Below are 19,017 nucleotides of genomic sequence, written 5' to 3' on the forward strand. Positions count from 1 at the left end.
GGGCGGCGCGGCCGCGGGGGAGCGGAGCGGAGCCTGGGCTTTGTGTCCGCTTCTGGCGCTGCGCTCAGAGCCCCGGGACCGCGTGCTGCCTGGCACACCTGTGTGGTTGTGGGGTGACCGGGGTTCGGGAATAGGCTTCCTGCCCGTCCGCCAGAGAGACGGGATTGGCATCCCCAGCGCAAAGCTGTCCCGGCACAACCATGTTCCTGTGAAATCTCCCAGGAACGCGTTCTCGGCTCCACAAGGAGTTGCAGCTCTGAGATGCTTTATTACCGTAGAACTTGCTCGTGAAGATAATGAAAACGGAAGCTTTGATCATATGTTAATGAGTGATGGCCTGACTTTTGGACAAAGTCTTGAAAGCATTTATGGAAAGAAATGCTGCATAAGGCCCGGATTTTCTTGAATCCTCCCATGTCTCTCAAAATGAGATTGGCTGGGCAGCCTGGTATAGCCTCTAACTCGTAAGGTTATATCATTTCTTCAGTGGTTCTGGTTTATTTTACTCTTATATTTGGAGATCGTGATATGTTGGTGGTTAAGTCTGCCATTAAGGCACAAATAACTGCCTCATGTTGGAAATGGAAGGATAATGATTCTAGAAAATGCCTTCTGCTCAGTGTTTTTTGTCATGTGTCCTGTCCAAAAAAAGATGCAGGTCCTCATTATGCACATATAAGGTACAGTTGCAAATATTCCAGTGCTCCCTCATGTAGAATGTTAATACTATGTAGTGATTTTGAAAGTTTTTTAATTTTAACTTATCTTTAGGAAATAGGAAGAGTAGCGTTTCTCAGCCTTCAGCTGTTATTGACTTCTCATTAAAAATGTACCTTGGAATGATTGAATCTTACATCTCAGTACTTTTTTTTGGCAGTTCATGGGCTCGTACATGTGTTATTTTAAATAGGAATGTTTTCCTAAATTAACTGACTTCACTGTCTGTAACATCATAGTGGTTGTTTTTTTTCCTCACTGATTTAAATGCTTGAAGCAAGGAGTGTTCATAGCATATCTTTACAGAAGCTGGATCTTGACTGAACATTTATTTTGAGCCACCTTTTTGATCCTTCTTAGGTTCTTATATGTTCTTGTGATATAAACTCCCTCAATACATTTTTGCTCAGTATCAGTTTTACTTTCTGAAACTGAATACACACCTTTCACATTATATGAGGTACATCGACTTTCAGTTTTCCCCATTGAAAGTGTTTGCTTAGAAGTTTTTGCAGCTGCAGTAACTGTAATTGGAAATGTCTTGTCTACAAGGTCATGCAGTAAGTTGAGTCAGGCAGGTAAACAGTCTTCTTACTGCTTCTCTTCATTCTGTTGTATTGGGGTAAGATCTCATTTGTGTAATTGCAGCACTTCATTTAAATTTATTTTAGTCCAAGTAATTTTTGTGCTGAATGCGAATTATTAATTCTGCATTTTCTTTACTTCCCCTCCTCCCCCACTTGCTTTGCAGATACTGAAAACAAAGACTTTGGGCTATTTCAAAGCATTATTTCCTAGTTTTGTTTGTGTCTTCAAGCAGAAGAAGAAAACTTGCTTAATTTTTCTATCCTGTGCTTGCCAAAAAGCATAGCATGGGAAAGTACAGTACATCCAGGGAAGGTGTTCAACTCTTGTATCCAATTTAAGTATTAGAGCATCTAATAGTGTGGTTATTTCTTCTACAATAAGTAAAACTGCTAACAAGGGCTTGAAGCGGAACCATTAATTTAAATGTGCCAGTATTTTTGTCATACTGTCCAGTTAATTTGTTCTATTTAAAATCGTAGGTCTGAGGTTAAACAGAATTTTTACTTTTGACTCATAAAGACATAGAAGCAACTACCAGTTTGTTCAGTAGATAGTTGTGTGTGTGTGTATATATATATATATAGTTAGAGCTGTAAGGCTTTAGCTTGCCCCTGGGGAATAGACTGGTGTGACACACTTGATGCAGATGTGTGGCTGCATAGGCTGTGGGACTCCATGGGCTGCAACTGCTTATTACTGCCCATTAGCTGTAGGTTACCGCTTCCCTTTTCTGCTGGTAAAGTGGGCTGTAGGAGCACACTCTGATCCACTCGGTGAGATGTACCTGGGTTAGCTCTTGCCAGTTTTACTTAAGTTGTCTAAACTGACAGGGTTGATTTTATTTTTTTTTTTTTTTGCCTGAAATGAGTTAGGGAATGTGCCCCTGGCCTGTGCTGCTGGCAGAGCTGTGGGGTCAGGAACTTTTGGCAGAAAGAAGCAAGCAGCTGGAGCAATAATGGTTTTGACTGGCATAGCTGTTTCTGGGCTGTTGCAGATCCACCCTGATGTGTACCAGATCTGCATGGTGCTGGGATACCCTTGTAGTGCGTGCTTGACTGGGTTGTGTTTCTGCTGAATTAGCTGGAGCACAAGATACAAAGTTTTTATTAACTTTATGGCCTTTGTAGGATGTCAGATGACATCTGGCATGAAGTTAGGAGCAGTGCTCTCAAACAGCTCTCAGGCAGCCAGTGATGCAAAACAAACTCACTGACTTTTTTGAATTAATCTGGTGGTGGAGTAGGAGTTAGACTGGATGAACACTTTTCATCAACAGAAGCAGATCTTTTGCACCAGAAATACAATTAGTGTTAGGTCTTTGCTGTATAGAACAAGACACCCAACCAAAACCATCCCCTACAAAGCAAACCCTAACCTCCCCATGAAATGCAGGGTACTTTAATCTATGTGTTAGTATAGGATTGTTAACCTGGCTCTTATTTGTTCGATCAATTTAAGGTAAATGGAAATGTATTCAAACTAAACTGACAGTTACACAACTTTTGCACTGCTTAAATTACTCTAAAATTCTCAATGAACTCTAAACTACGGTAGCTCTATTTGCAAACAAACCTTCAGAATAGGGTACTTTAAAAATACATTGGTAGAATAAGGATTTGTTCCTATGGGGAAAAAAGAATTATGCTTTTTTCCCTATATATGTAGCATGCAGAGATCTTAAAATATTTTGTTGCAGTGAGTAAGTCATTCTATGTGGTAATACCAAATGTTAGAATTGAGTGTGAATGTTTACCTTAAAGTAAGTGATTTTTAGTGTGTTCAGTAATTTCAACCAGATTTTGTTGCTTGAGCTGGGTTTTCTGTAGAGTTGTTTTTTTTTACTAGCTTAAGTCACTCTGTGTTTTATTTCAGAACATTTTAGGCTTTGGGATTAGGCATTTAAGTGTTGGGAAAATGTACACAAATTTGCGACTGTGGATTTGGATACCACTGGTGTCAGCAGTAGCTCTGAGATTGGTGCAGCTCTGAGTGCACGTGGGCAAGAGGAACATCCTGTAGCATCATGTCTTTAGCTTTAATGACTAGGTCCTGTTGCTCTTCAAGATAGGTTGGATTGTCCCATTTAATTGGATGTACTTACTTTCCAAGCTGGAATTCACTTCTGTTTCCCTTACTTTCTGAATCATGCCCTTTAAGGGGCACCAAATTATGGGAGACCCTGCTTTTCAAGCCTTTTCTTCTCTTCCTCCCCTTACCTGAATGCTTGCTGGCACATCACGGGCCAGGAGGTCTCTTTTGCAGGCTGCCTCTGCTGTAGGGTGTTACTGCCTGCACAGATACAGCTACAGACACTTTGGAAATGGATTCTTAATCCTGTCTTTGACAGGATTGCAGTCAGCTCCTATCTTCTCTGTACTGCAGTCTGAGATTCTCAGTTTTTAGGTGTATTGTGATGTTTTTTGTGTAAACAGGACTGACATACATTTTTCCTTTGCTTTCTGCATTTAGTAATGAATACAGAAATTCTGCTACCTGAACATAAGTGTTGAAGGCTTTCACCAAATATAGGTTTCAGACCTGAACTCCTAAGTTGATTAATTGATTAATAATTAATCAATATAAATTGTCTTACTCTTTGGATAATTCTGTAAACAGACTACTGAACATGAAATGGTGTATTTCTTAGAAGATTAAATGATTCTTTTTTGAATAAGTAAAATTTATTTAAAGCTAACTAAGACAACAGTACTACTACAAGTTTTTTCCAGTTCTATTATTTGAAACCAAGGGAAGCAATTAAATATAAGTAAAGCATGATCATTGCATTTTAATTTTTAGGAATGACTCTTCCTGGTATGTGTTTTCTGTCTAATTTTTTTCTGAGAATGTTACAATAATCTTAGCAGTAATATGAATTACTATTATATTAATATTTCTGCTACCTCTATACCTCAATTTTAATATTGTATTTATTATTGTATCTATAGCATTTATATGTTGGATTTTTTTGGGTTTTTTTCATTGAGAGGGTATAGGATGTTTTTTCTCTAGTTTGTTATGAAAGTAAGCCCGGTTGTTTCTTTCACCTCCTGGTAACTTTCAGGTCCATAGTTTAGACCTCAATCTATAAGTTTAAAAGTTGTTTTTAAACTGTTTTCTTTTTACTTTTAAAGTGTATATGATTGTGACTATTTGACTAACCCAGCCTTTAACACTTAACATTAAGTGTTAATGGCAAACTGCATGCAAGATTTAAATTCCATGAAACTAGATTGGCTCTGGCATTTCTTTTCTTTTCTGGATTCGCAATGATTTTATTCTAGGTGTGGTTTTTTTTTTTTTTTTTTTTTTTAGCTATTACATTCTGAATTATTGCAAAGTATTTAATACCATTTGGAATTTAATCAACAAAATATGTGCACTTGTTTGACATGTACCTCTTAAAGTCATAGCAAACGTTCCAGCACGTCTTCCTTCAGTATTCACGAAGCAAGCAGGTTTCCTTCTTGTGATCTGAGATCAGTTAACTGTGCGGTACTTTAGAATTATAGAATGGCTGGAGTTAAAAGAGACCTTAAAAGATAATCTAGTTCCAATCCCCCTACAATGGAGAAGGGACACCTTCCACCAGACCAAGTTGCTCAAAGCCCCATCCAACCTGGCCCTGAACACTTCCAGGGATGGGGCATCCACAGCTTCTCTGGGCAACCCGTTCCGGTGCCAAGCTACCCTCACAGGAAAGAACTTTTCCCTAATATCTAATCTAAACCTACTCTCAGTTTGAAGCCGTTACCCCTTTTCCTGTCACTACGTGCTTTTTTGAAAAGTCCCTCTCCAGATTTCCTCTAAGTCCCCTTAAAGTACTGGAAGGCTGCTATAAGATCTCCCTGGAGCCTTCTGTTCTCCAGGCCGAACAGCTCCAGCTGTCAGCCTGTCCTAGGAGGTATTCCTAGGAGAGGTATTCCATCCCTCCAGGCTTCTTCGTGGCCCTTCTCTGGACTTGCTTCAACAGGTCCATGTCTTTCCTATGTTGAGGATCTGGATGCAGTTTCTGTAGGAAAAAAAATTAAAGTGTTTTCAGACCGTTTCATGTGCTTTGAAACTCTTGTATTCAGGTGAAAAATAACTTCATACATCACGATTTTCTCCATGTAGAACTGGTGAATGTGGAGCTTCATGTGATGTATCCCTCCTCTCACAGTGGGCTTGGATGGACAGTTGGATTGGTCTGACACATTGCTGCTGCCACAGGAAACTATTTTACTCCCAATTCAGGAGACCTTTCCTGTTCCTTACTTTAACTCTTGCTCTGACTTACCTAGTGTTGCAGCTCTTTTGTGACCTGATTCAAAACATGGGGCTGGCAGGATTTTTTTGTTTATTTTGTTGATATGATTCCAAGGGTAGTGGGCTAACCAAGGCTGTCAGGCAGGGACAACTTGGAGGCTGCATAAGCTTGCATGGAAGTTTTTTCTGGAGGTGGAGGGGAGGGAGTGTGTTCCTGAAGCATCCAGTTGCAGCCAGCTGTGGAATCACTTGCTTGCCATGTTGACCCTTGTTGACCATTGTCCCTCTGCTAATTTCCAAAGTAGTGTTATTTGAGCATGGGAGGTATTATTTTTTGGATTCTGTTTCTTCAAAAAATTTTTTTTTACAAAATAGCCTTTTCACAGTGGCATAAGATACTTTGTGTATCTTCCTTGAATATACATAAAGCAAACACTTACCAGTTCAGAGGATGACCTGGGCTGTAATTTAACTTCCCTAATTTAATGAGTGCTGCTTGTATTTACTTTTATAACTGTAAAAGAAACCTGTTTTCAATTTTAGATAATATCTACACTTCACAAGCTTCCCCTGTGGAAGAGAGAAAACTTTGGACTCTGGTCGTCTGTATTAATACCGTGTATAGTGTGATGTTTGTTGTATAAGAATGGTAAAATATAATTATGTAATCCTGCTAAGTCCATCATAATTATGTAACCTATTTTGGAAGCAGCAGCTTAAAATTGTAAGGATATTTCCAGTGGATGTGTGAAACACACTGACATGAATTATGTGTTTTGAAGTGCCTAGGAATGTTTTGTTTCAAAGCTGATACCTAATATACATAGTCCTAATTTTAAAGTATTTTTTCTGTTGTTTTTAAGGGTGCTATCTAGAATTATCCTTAATGTTAGGTTAGTCTGGTATGACAGTTAACAAAACAAATCTCATCTTTTAGTCTTGCCCTCCTGAGAATGGCTTTTATGTTCCCTGTTTCTCCTTCCCCCCCTCCTTTTTTTCTCATTGCTTTATGTTGAATTGAAAGTTGGACTAAAAAACTCAGGGTTGTTTTTTTGCAGAATGGTTCTGCTTAGTATTGTTTGACTAGCAAAAAAGGAACTTTATTGAGCACTTAATGCAGGAAAAATTCTAGCACCCTGTTCAGGGTTCAAGATCTTCCTATTTTATCTGGGTAAGAAGACCTGGATTGTCTTTGACTTCATATAGATAAGTATAGCTAAAGTTGGAAATTCCATCTTTGGTACTTCTGACTTCAAGCAGTTGTATTGCTGTGGTGGTGGGTTGTGGACAACATGTTAAGAAATAGGTAGCAGTTAATAAAAGGATACTCTAGCTAACATAATGAATGAAATATATGATTCCTAAAAGTATCTTCTGAATTTTTTTTTTTTTAATTCATCATGAAAAGAGAATTCCACAGTGATGAGTGTGACAAGTACACGTGCAGCAGCCAGTTCCTTCGGTTTCCCTTGATAACTTCATAGCAGTGTGGTTCACTGATTTGGCAGTCTGATATTTAGTGAAGACTCTTGTTTATCTGGGTTTTCTTAAGTGTATTTTGAGAGTATTCCTTTAAAATACTCTGGATGGAAATGTGGGAATTATGTCTTTGACCTTTCTTGCATCTTGCATCAGCTAGCTGCTGGGCAAAGCCAAATTAAATGTCTCGCAGTAGAAATACTTTAATGCATTAACTAGGTGGTGACACTAGGCACATAAAATATTTCACATAAAGAAGAAGTTGGCTTGAAATACTTTGCTTGTCATATAGTACAGGCCTGTAATTAGAATGTTTTTGTGCCTGAGTTCTAGCGGGGTAGCTAATTTGCTTTTAGTTTAAGTGGAAACATTGTATATTAGTTGGCTGTCTTTAATCCCTGTCAACCGGTTTGTGTCCAGCTCCTGAGATTCTTGCCGGTTTGCCTGCTCTCTGGCTGGATCACAGCTGATCTTTTGTAAATTATTTATTTTCCAGTTTTGTCCTTGACACATTTCTAGCAAAAATAGGAAATTCAAAAGAATATAGAAAAATTAGTTTGTCTCTCTTTTGCCACTGAAGCAAACTCAAGTGTTTTATATTTGGAACATGGAAACAAAGTTAACATCTATGCTATGGCTTCTTTCATGAGTCAGAATATTTCATTTTCAGTTTTGTTGGTGCTTGTCTTAACAGCTGCTGCACTGTGACCTTTGTTTGGTTATACAAAACCCATGTTTCAACTGTGTAAGTGTATTCCAGTCACTTAGTTTTGCAAGGAAATAAGTATAAAGGCAAGTACATGTGTATTAATAAAATAATCTTTGTTTTAAAACTATGATTTTTAGTAATGATTTTAGAATGTTAAATGGGACTTAAATTAGTTTTGGAATAGATGGAACAGAAGGACTGGATAGCATGGAAGTTATAATAATTCCCAATGTAAAGGAAAAAAAATTGTATTTTTTTTTTTTTTAATTCAGCTACAGTTAGCTATAATTGTTTTGTTGAGGGTCATTCATGCCTAAAGAAAAATGCATATGTTAGATATCTTTTTGCAGATTTCTGTTTTTCTACTCAGTGTTGAAAATGTTGATGCTGAAAAAGTGTTGAGATGACTTTTATTTTATAGTTGTGTGATGATTTTATTAAATGACCAGAACATAAGAAGATCTTGGTTGCTACATCGGGAAACCAGAGAGTTTAAAAGGTTGTTTGTTCTTTCTTTTTTCCCCTCTAGATTTTCAGTTGAATTCTCATCTATCAACACTGGCAAATATTCACAAGATTTACCACACCCTCAATAGGCTGGTAATGACTTGCCATTTTCTCTTAGTAGAATAGCTAGGGCTTTAGTCCAGAATATTTTGTGATTGGAATCATTAAGTGATTACACTTTCAAAAATTATAATTGCCTTTTTGTATGAAAGGCTTTTGGTTTTGAATTGGTGAAGAGATAAGCAGTATTAGTAAAAGGTGAAAGATTATACTCCAGGGATCAGAGTGGAGTTTGAACACTGTCCACTGCAACACTGGATTTTGATGTTGCTTCCATACAAACAACTTTCTTAGATATGTTAAATAATGGTAATCATCTTAGTTATCCAGTTTCTTACAGTTCTGATGGAAAACATATTGAATGAGCAAACTGTCCTCTTACACCCATGCAAAAAATGAAACAAGATTTTTTTGAAGAACAATCTTTTTTTTGAAGATTTTTTTGAAGTGAAACAAGATTTTTTTGAATTTAGGCATTTTTTTATGACTACATACTTCCATTTGCTATATTGCAAGCATAGCTGGAAATGATTATGTGGCTTCTGTGTGTACACTACAAATTTAGTGAAAAAGACCCTGCCTGCAAAAAGGAGTAACTTTTTTGCAAGATTTCAGTTGATTTTTAATTGGTTTTCTTTAGAACATGTATTTGTGTTTATCCTTAAGTAAAGCCATTTCTGTGGTCAGTGGTAAATTCAGTCTTTCTAATGCTGCATTTATTGGTGGAATTGTTCTATACAACAATGCAGAATTCCCTATCCAATGGATAGTTATTTGCACTCTTGAAACAGTTTGATATATTTTTGATTGTAAAAAAAAATTCAAATTAAAGATTATCCTTGAACTTTTTAGATAATTTTGCAAGGGTAACTTTTTAGATAATTTTGCAAGGGTAACTTTTTAGATAATTTTGCAAGGGTAACTTTTTAGATAAATCCGAGCTGAAAACACAAGACACTACAGTCTCAGGTGATGATCCTTAAGTAAATAAGATGAATATTAATATCAAGTAGAGGTTAAAAGCAGTACTGAAGAATGAAGGTCACCATCTTGTTTAACTGTATTGTTCCTGTTCTCTTGCAGAATCTGACAGAGGACGTTGGCCAAGACGATCACCAGACAGGTATTTACTAGGGATGTAGTAGAAATAGATTGAAACAACTGAAACATGTTTTGTCAACGAAGTCTCTCTAATATAACTGAAAATTATATTTTAGAAAGCTAAAGGAGCTTTAGGAAACAAGTGCCAGGATTTCTTAAAGTTTTCTTTGAAATAGATGTTCGTGCTTATAATTTGTCCAATTATGAAGGACTTGTACAGGTTTCAGCAGTATCTGTCATTTTACTGTTTCTTAGTTTAGAAGACTTAAAAAATTTCTCTTACTCCTTGGACTCTCAACCCATTAGACTGGCAGAATACCCATGGTCTTACAGTGTTTTGACTCTTGAAGAGCATTAGTGAGAACAGAGCAGAAGCATGACCTCTTGTGGCTGTTGTGATGCCTGTGACCAAGTTTAAATGCTGTGCTCCAAACAAACAACTTTTTTCTTGAGTGATTTTGATACAGCTTGTTCCTGTTCCTTGTGCAGATTATCAGTAAGTGCCTCAGGGCTAGCTATTTATTAGTCCAGAGCTGTTTTTTATTCAATAAAATGCCATTGTTTTTCAAGGCCTTAATCTCAGCTGCCTAATACTAGCTTGCTGCCATTCTTGATTCATCAGCATTTGAGCTTTGTGATTTGATGTCTTGCAAGAGTTATGTCCTTTTGTGCTCATTACTTGTGAGCTGGCACTTTTCCTTTATTTCTTTTTCTTCCTTCCTGTGTTTCAGGCATGATACCTGAGGAGGAAGGAAAATAACTTACTGGCTTCAAGCCCTGATCATTCAGCAGAACTGTTCTTTGAAACTCACCATATCTGTCCTACCATCTTGACTCAAAGCTTTTTGCTATCCTGAGGTGCTGACTATGTTTGCTGGTGTTACCTTGAGCATTTAAGAAAATGGAGAGAGCTGTCAGCTCCTCCTGGAGATTTCTGGGGCACACTCAGAAATGTAGCACACTCTTAGCCTAAAGCAATGAGAAGAGATGCATAGGACTGCATCATTTGGGATCAGACAGAGCTCACTTAGGGATTATGTACCCTCCTCTATACTGTTTCAGGTGACTTTGTTTCATAGTTGAACTCTTAGCCACAAAAGGCTTCTCTGCAATGTTTTCCTTCAGTGTGGTTAGGGATTTGGTACTTGAAATCAGTTGATCATGTAAAAGAAAAACCTCTGCAAAAGAGGTTGAGGCAGGTGGTTCATCTCAGTCAGAGATTTTAGTGTCCATATTTTAGAACTGGTACCCTCTCCCGTCTCCTGATGGAGACTTGAAATTCTCCCCTTTGTGATCCAAGTGCTCAAACTAAACACAGGTACATACTGATTTCATGTATGAAAATGCATTCTGTAATCTTTTACTTTTGATCACAAAAATCTATTGTGAAGCATTGTCACTAATCAACCAATAGCATTGCCACTAATCAACCAATAAGTGTTGATGTACTTGAGGTATTTGGAATTTGTCTTATCTCTTGCCTAGCACTTCTATCATAAAGTATAAGAAATTAGCCTTGGACCTCTCATTAGCTCTATTAGGTGGTGCTTCAGGATGTTACTGGCTTTGATGAACAGTTTTATACTGATACTGATGGTTATCTTATTGCCTACATTTTGTTGTTTAAGTTAAGCTGTTTCAAAAGCTTAAGCGTGCCTACTGAATGAGTTTGGGCACAAAATCTCAGTAAACAGTGTGATTTTCTGCAATAGTTGTGAAAGAACCTTTCAAATCAGAAACAAATACGACATGAGAACCAAAAGCAGAGGTTGATAATGGCAGGTTCCTGCCTCATCTTCAGATTTTATTTTTATTTCTTACGCTTCTACCCTGTTTTCTGTATCCTTGTAGAAAGAGATGAAGCTTCAATGTTTGCATAAATTTCAGGCATGCTCAGTTGAAGTGTGTGCTTAATTTTTCTCATATGAGGACAAGTACACATGCAAGGAACTATTTTGGCCTTTGTCAGTGTAGCACAATGAAGTCTCCTGTTTCCATTTTGTATTAGACTTGACACTTCTGAAACATCTTACTTGGAGAGACTTATGTAAATCTTTAAAGAATTACTTTTGCAAATTGTTCGATTTCGATGTGCCTAAACTTTTGGAACTTAAGTTTTCCAGTGAGAAGTTGTCAAGACCTATTAATTTTGTTATACAATTTATAGAACTGCATAGATGCTCTGAATTTGAGATTCTGTGTCTAGAAGTCATTTGAAAGTCAGATTAATAACTGTTGCAAAAGATTTTTTGAGTGTTGCCAAAGCCATATAAAGAAAATTTTTTTAATAGTTTTAGATTATTTTTTTTAACACTCTGAATCTTTTGGACCAGGCTTTATTCTTAAAGATTACTATTCATTTTCTGACATAATTTTCTTGGTTGTTATGCCATTGTGGGCCTTGCTTTTGGGAAGACTTAATAAATATATATCTAAATTTGGTTGAGATTTCTAAAAGCTATTTAAAAAAATCTGAGTTTTAAGTTGATATTTATAATTAGCTTTAAATGCATATTACATTTATTTCAAAGCAGTTGTTTCTGAACTAACAATAAATGTATTGGGCATCTAAATCACTTTAAACAAATTGTATCTTTTCTAAGTATTAGCCAGATTTCCTTTCTGGAACCAGGCCTTAAACATCTAAGAACTAGAGGGAAGTGGCAGTTTCAAAATTTCTTGAGTGATTTGAGAGCTAAGATGGACCTCGCTTCAAAATTCTAGTCACCTATAATGGTTGCAATCTCATGTGCTAGTGTTGTGTGTGTATATATATATATGAAAAATGAGGTAGACTTCAGGTGTGTCATGGGTCTTTTCATCTGTTTGTAGGTGTAAGAACAGCAGGCATTCAGATTCTGTAAACAATTTTTTTTTTTTTAGTATGTATATGCATTAACTTGGAAACTCTCTTGAATTTGAAATAATAATTCTTTTTATGTCATATCTACAAATCTAGCAATTTGTTAATAGCTTAAAGTTATGATTTGGTTATTAAATTATGACCTACCTATACAGACTAAAAAGTCTTTACAAGTATGCTTCCTGTTGTCACTTGGCTTGTTTAAAAGAGTGAGGTCATATCTTCAGGAAAAACAAAGCTTCATTGCTGTTCTTGAAGCTTCAGGGCAGTGCGGAGATTACTTTTGCCTCTTTTTTTTTTTGTTGTATTAAAGAAACCCCTCTTGAGTCCAAAGCAATTCTGTAGTGTGGAATTCAAGATAGAGAAGATGATTTTTCCTTTTAAAGGAATTGCAAGTTGTTTCACATTTTGCTGAGTATCTTAGTCTTGTATCTGAAAATTGATGATTGTTAACTGTGGTGGTCTCGTTGCATCATTAAGTGAGCAGCGTTAAGCTTCAGCATTCACAGTTTCTAATTATTTTTCCTTTGAAACATCCTTCTACTCAAGCATCAGAAGAGCAGGATTATTCACAAGCTTTATCTAGAGAGAAGGTGAAGATTACATGCCTGTAGATCATTTCTGTAGGGACACAGCTTGTAGAGTTCTTCTTTATTGACCTCTGTTTTTTTTTCTTTTTCTTTTTTGTTTGTTTTGGTTTTATTGCTATTCAAGGAGTGTCCCTCCCTTGTGGGTTTTATCTTGCATATTGTTTTAAATTTCTTAGGATGAATTTTAGCTGTTGAGGTGATACTTCCCTTTGGAAGCTTTGTCTCCCGCACATTTGGAAGTACTGAATAGGACATTTGGCAGACAACATTTACACTCGGCAGGCTTTTGGCTGGTGGTGGCCTATTCAGCAGCCATCTGTAGGCTCTACATGGCAAATGCTAGCTTCAAGTGTCAAAAAAACAGAATTAGGAGGGTTCTGCCAGTCTTGAGTTGAGACCCAGGAGTGAGAAACTTTGAAGATAATCACATCAGAGAAGCTACACTTGGTAAGTAAAATTCCTGTCAAACTTTGCATGATATCAGAGGTAGCTGCATGTTCATTTGCAGATGGTCAGACCTTTGGGAAGTGAAATTAGTTGTGAAACGCTAGACCTAGAAATTACATTTAGAATTAGAAAGCTCCGTGTAGGAAGGTTAATATTTCTGCTACTTAGTGAGCTATACTGTAAAATAGAAGGAGTCCAAACTGAAAAAAACAAACTGATAATTTTTAGTTTTATACGAAAATGAAAGACAGAAATGTTTTGCTGGTTTAACTTTCCGAGTTTATTACAGAGAAATTATAACTGCCCTTCAAATTTAATATACTATTTTTCACAACAAAAGGAAATACTTTTAAAGTAACATTCTTATATCGTGGTTTTCGGTAGTTTAGAGATCGTTCAACAGTTAAAGCATAGTGAAGACTTGGTCCAAACCTCAGTTATTAAGATGTTAAATCTCTGAAAGAATGTACAATATGTTTGTCCCTCTGGTGTCTGTGTGCTGTCAGTGCGTGAGGGCGGTGTACATGTGCATTTAATAGCCACCTACCAACTTCTGAGCTGTCTCTTTTCTTCACTTTTCTGTCAGTTTGAGAGCTGCAACTAGATACATTCAAACCAAGAAAGGGTACAAGTTTTTCATAGGAGTCATTGGAGAAATTGGGTTACAGTGAATTCTGTTATCAGTTTAAACCTTTAATACAAGTTCACAGATCTTCCTGAAAATATATTTTAATGAGGCAGAGATTCCAAGCAGGAATTCTTGAGTTGAATTCTTTGGTTTGTATGGGTTGCAGGTCTGGCAAAATGATTTCCCTGTCCTATAACTGTTTTATTATACTTTTATTTATTTTATTTTCATCTTTTGCTGTGCTTCTCTTTTCACAGAGGCCTTGCAAATTTCTTTTCACAATCAAATGACCAGTAAACTGGACAAACCCGGAGTGGGAGTAGTTTTTCTTGTATTCTGTCAGCATCCAATGCCTGTGGCCATCACAAATGGATTTTTATTTTTTTAACAGAAAGGCACTTGAAAACAATCCATTTGCTCTCAAAAGAATGAGATAGCTACAGGTTGTACTCAAGTACATACATATTTTCTAAAATAAGGTATTCACTAGCACACATTTTCATTTATTAAGTTCAATGTGTGTCTTGAGTCTGTTGGCTGTTTCTAGCCATCTGTTATATTCTGCTGTCATCTTAAGTGTTTTTAGTTTGTGTAGGTTTTAAAAAAACTATTACTGGCAGAGTCTTTAGAAATTTGATCTAAAAAGCGATAAAGTATCACACTTTCAATAACTTAGGGGAATACAATTTTCCAGTATCTTTAATTTGCAGGCATTATCAGATAGAACAAATGACATTCAGCAGGTCATGTCACTTAGTTTGTTTAATCTGTAGTAAAATACATTGGGTGTACTGTGAGGTTTTTATAGTCTCTGGCTTAACTGTTTCAAATATATCGGTGAGAAGAAAATATTATTGTTGTTAATTTCCATTTGTAATGCATTCTGGACAGTGCTTCTGACACAACCATTATGATTTTTTCGTTTGATAATAATCTATGGAGTGTAATACTTGAAAATTTTTTTGATAACTAGTTAAATTGTAATTTCAATTTACAATACTCTTAAAATTCTGTTTCTGAAAGTTAGTGTAGGTATGGCCATACTTTCCTGGGAGAATGCTGGGGAGGGAGCTTCAGGGTAAAAAGAGAAACCCAAGTAATATATAGGAAGCATTTTTGAATTGGAAAGAGTATTTCTTGAAGTAGAGAAATTAATTTTCTTCTTAATAGAAATGAATATAAAGATAAAACCAAACAAGGCATACTTAGTGCAAAAGCTTTATTAGTTGAAACTAAATTAGTTCATCTTGGTGTAAAAACTGGTTTGAACATCTTGCCTAAAAATCCATACTTTCTAATGTATAAGAGTTTCGATGCATGTTTAAAATAATGTACATGTAGCAAAGCCTGTGAGGCTCTAAGGTTCCTTACATGTGTTTCTCCTATAACAGGAGAGAGCCTTTCAAAGATACGAAGAATAGGTAAGCAAAAGATTGCCATTAGTATTTGTTGGGAATTGGGCCTCTGGTGTCAGTCTGCTCCCTTGGTGTCAAAAAGTAGTCAAAGTTTTATTGCTTGTTTCTGTGCTATAATTTAAAATAAAAGATTTTGTGGGCATCGTAATAAAGCATAGCTAAACTTGGATGCTGTTGTGGCAAAGAGAAGGTAGGTTAGGCATGCTGGAGGTCTTAATATTTTCTGGCAAGTCTTTGGCATCACTTTGTGTCTGGATATTTATACCTCTCCTCTCTCTTCCTTTTCTTTTAAAATTCTTCGTGTAACACTTAGAGCTACACTTAGAGCTTTGATAGCTCTTTGAGTTGCTCTTACACACACCTTTCTCAGGTGTCAGTGTGGCCTTCAGTATGTGAAATTAGGACAAAATTTTGCCTGAAGTATTAACCTACTGTTTTCATGAGGCAGCAAAGGCAATTGAATGACTTGCTGTGGTCAAAAGGGCTGGTCCTCTGCTCTTTCTTGTGCTAATGTACAGAAAATTGTTATTCTTTTTTTCTTGGGTTAATTATCAACAGGTTTGGTGAGCTGGATAGGCACAATGAATAGTTACCAGAGACATGGGAGTATGTAGCTTAGAGAAGGGGATGGAAAGACTACCACTTGATTGGCATCAGTGTCTTCAATTGACTCTTTCCTACTTGGGGACCCTCATTCTTTGGGAATTTTTCAGTGCAAGTGATACAACCAGACACTTATTTTTTCCTCTAGTCGTTTCTGAATGTCTCTTTCACTCCCTGCAAAACAAAAAAACACACACCCCCACCTCCCTGAAAAACCTGAAAAAAAATCCTCACCACAGAGAAACAAAACCTTTCCTACCTTTAGCTCTCTGTCACAAAAAGCCTGGGCCTTGAAAAGGAAAGGGTTCTGTTTTCTAGAGGTAGGTGCTCTACTTTTTGAGTCATATCTGTATTTCAAAAGGTAATTATCAACTCTTAGAAGTTCTGAGTTGAATAAATGACTAAAAATAAAGATGACTTTTTGCGGACTTAAATACTTCTTCAGGATAGTTTCAGTTCTTGACTGCTATTAGACTGAAGTAACACTAGCACTACTGTACATTTTGGTGTAGTACTTTTGACCTTGATGGAAATCTGGTCATAGAATACCATGTAAAGTGAGATGGATTTTGCTGTTGAAAGGAGACCGTTTCTTTTGTAATTTTTAAATCCACTAATTTCCTTCCTTCCCTTCCCCTTGTAATATGCCTATTAGTGGATGCAGTTTAACTGGCCTGCAACAGTTTCATTTGTTTGTACTGGTGTTTTTAATTCCCTCTGTAGGAAGTCTCCGGTCTTGCAGTTCATCAGACTGCTTTAGTAAAGTGATGCCTCCAAGGAAAAAGAGGAGACCTGCAGCAGGAGATGATTTATCTGCTAAGAAAAGTAGACATGATGGGTATGTCATATTACCATGAGCTAAGACTGATGGAATATCTAAAGTTAAATAGCTGATATAATCATGTTTTTAAATACTGATGGAAATGGTGTTGAAATTTGCTTGGTTTCTCAATGTGGAACCATAGCCGGTAATTGAACTGGGGGGTATTGATAAACATATATAGATTCAGTTTGCATCTCACCTTTCTCTAGTTGTACAACAAGCATGTAGGGAACTATCCTTGCTCTACTTGCCAGCTGTCAAAATACATACTTGTTTGTTCAAGAACAATTGGAAGATACAGTAACATCTTCCCATATACATGCATAAGATCTGGATTGGGCGTTGTCAGTCTCAAGCCTCTCAGAAACATGAATGTAGTTGTAGTCCACTCAGCTTTTACTTGAGATCCTGCTAGTCTCTCCCTGTCATGTTGTGATTTGATACTGATCATGTAAGGAAAAGGTGAAAATTGCCCAGGTAAGGTGATAGCCAGTGGTGCAGTGGTGATTGAGGTAGTGCTGCTCAGCTTCCCACTGCAGAACAGAAGCCAAGTGGGTTATAACTGTGTGCACGAGCAGTGTATTCTTTTGGCATAGGTGTTGATAGCCGAGGCTTCTGCAGTTGTTGGATTTCCAGTATGTGTAGTACATTCAGTCAGTCTCAGTCATTCAGAAACCATTGAATGTGCTCCTTGTGTGTAAGATAATTGCTATTTATGTGCACTAAATTCAGAACTTGGAGTACAGAACTGTACACTCCTGCATGATGTGTGCGGGACTGTCCTGATGTTGAAAAGTGGCGTATACAGCCAGAAAGTTTGATTACCACTGCATCAGTCAGTGGAATTTGAGCTTGATCACATTCATGTGTTACCAGTCACTCAGAAAACACATGCTTCCATAGTGAGTACCTTCAGGGAGGTAAAAAGATGCATTTTTCTCCTAACTGTCAGCCTGAAATCAGGCTGGGTGCTTTCCTTTTCATTCTCCAACATGAGTAAGAAAAATGCTGGTAGCCAAATTAAGCCTCTGGTTATGCCTCTGTAACTCCATTGTGTTTAATAGGGTTGCACAACTGTAATTGCACTGGAATTTATTAAATGATCTGTTGATGCAGAAGAAAGATTTCAACTCCCTTTCATTGCTTTGTAACACTTACTAGAACAAAAAAGCAGTTCATGTTCTTAATATTTTTTGTTGCTTTTCAGAAATAGTAAAATATAAAAACTAAATAATTAATAGAGGACATTACAGCTTATTCAAAGATGCGCATAAAATGTGGAAGTGATATGAGGACAGAATATTTCTAGAATGTAGGTAGAGAGGTTCACAAAACTGAACTCTACCTGCCTTAGCCAAGACACTCATTACAGAAAAAAGCAACCCAACCCCCTTGGAAAGTAAGCCTGTCTGTGAGAGATACTGGTTTTGTGTAAATATATAAGAAAATTATAACAAACTGATTTCCTGCTCTGTCAGTACTATCTAACTATTTAATAGTTTTTAAGAGCTTGTTGAAAGCATTATTTGAAGGATTTTTTTGTATCTGCCTTTCAGTTTATAACTGATGGATCTAGTCTTCATTCTACTGCCATGTAAGGCTTTATTAAAAGGAAGACTCAGCCTGCTTTTAGAATTAGTGGTGAAGCCAAATCTGCAAATGGGCCACAGGGGAATATCCTTCTCTAAGTGTGGTTCCAGTTTTTATCTGACTTCCATCTTCTAAAGGTTTTTGGGCTTTTTCTGCTTCCTCGTGTATAAGTTTCTTTTTTTTTTGGTCTTCAAGAAAACACTTTATTTCAGCATGACTGGCAATATGAAATTATTTGCTGGGCATTCAGACCAGTCTTGAAGCTCTATTTTCTTTCAAGGAAGGATTTATGCCCCTGTAACCTTCTGTGAACAGGTTAGGCAAAGAGCATGCTGTTTCCTACTTCCGTGCTTGGTTTGTCAGATGAAGTTCATGCCTGTCACATTTGGTCTTTGGATCAGACATCTCATTTTGTCAAGCAGAAATCAATCTGAAATCAGGAAACTCTACAGCAATGTGTTGTAGCAGACCTAGTTACTTGCAAAACCATTTCTGCTTACATTGTGTACAGAGAATGCTGTATACCATAAAACCAGTTGGATAGTGGAATGCCAGTTTATGGGATAAGGGGCTTCTAGGCCCAGTTTTTTTTCCTGTTGTTTCTGTTTTAGAGGCAGACTTCCTAGAAGCTGCATACTGGTAACTCAGG

At 36.9% G+C, this 19,017-nt stretch overlaps 1 protein-coding gene across 5 annotated transcripts in view; it reads left to right on the forward strand.

The window, feature by feature from the left end:
• Positions 1-8,232: 8,232 nt before the first annotated feature.
• Positions 8,233-19,017, forward strand: part of DCUN1D4 (defective in cullin neddylation 1 domain containing 4) — a 31,455-nt gene continuing 20,670 nt past the window's right edge. The window contains exons 1-4 of one of the 5 annotated variants that reach the window (XM_008927442.3): positions 8,233-8,341; positions 9,392-9,431; positions 15,329-15,358; positions 16,679-16,793. In XM_008927442.3, coding sequence (XP_008925690.1) covers positions 16,723-16,793 — 71 coding nt within the window. In that variant the 5' untranslated portion in view covers positions 8,233-8,341; positions 9,392-9,431; positions 15,329-15,358; positions 16,679-16,722. The remainder of the gene's footprint in view (positions 8,342-9,391; positions 9,432-15,328; positions 15,359-16,678; positions 16,794-19,017) is intronic. The other 4 variants (XM_008927443.3, XM_018069063.2, XM_018069071.1 and 1 more) reach the window with 4 other exon arrangements.

The sequence above is a fragment of the Manacus vitellinus genome, unplaced genomic scaffold (assembly GCF_001715985.3).
Source record: "Manacus vitellinus isolate BGI_N305 unplaced genomic scaffold, ASM171598v3 scaffold_0_pilon, whole genome shotgun sequence".
Taxonomy (NCBI): Eukaryota; Metazoa; Chordata; class Aves; order Passeriformes; family Pipridae; genus Manacus; species Manacus vitellinus.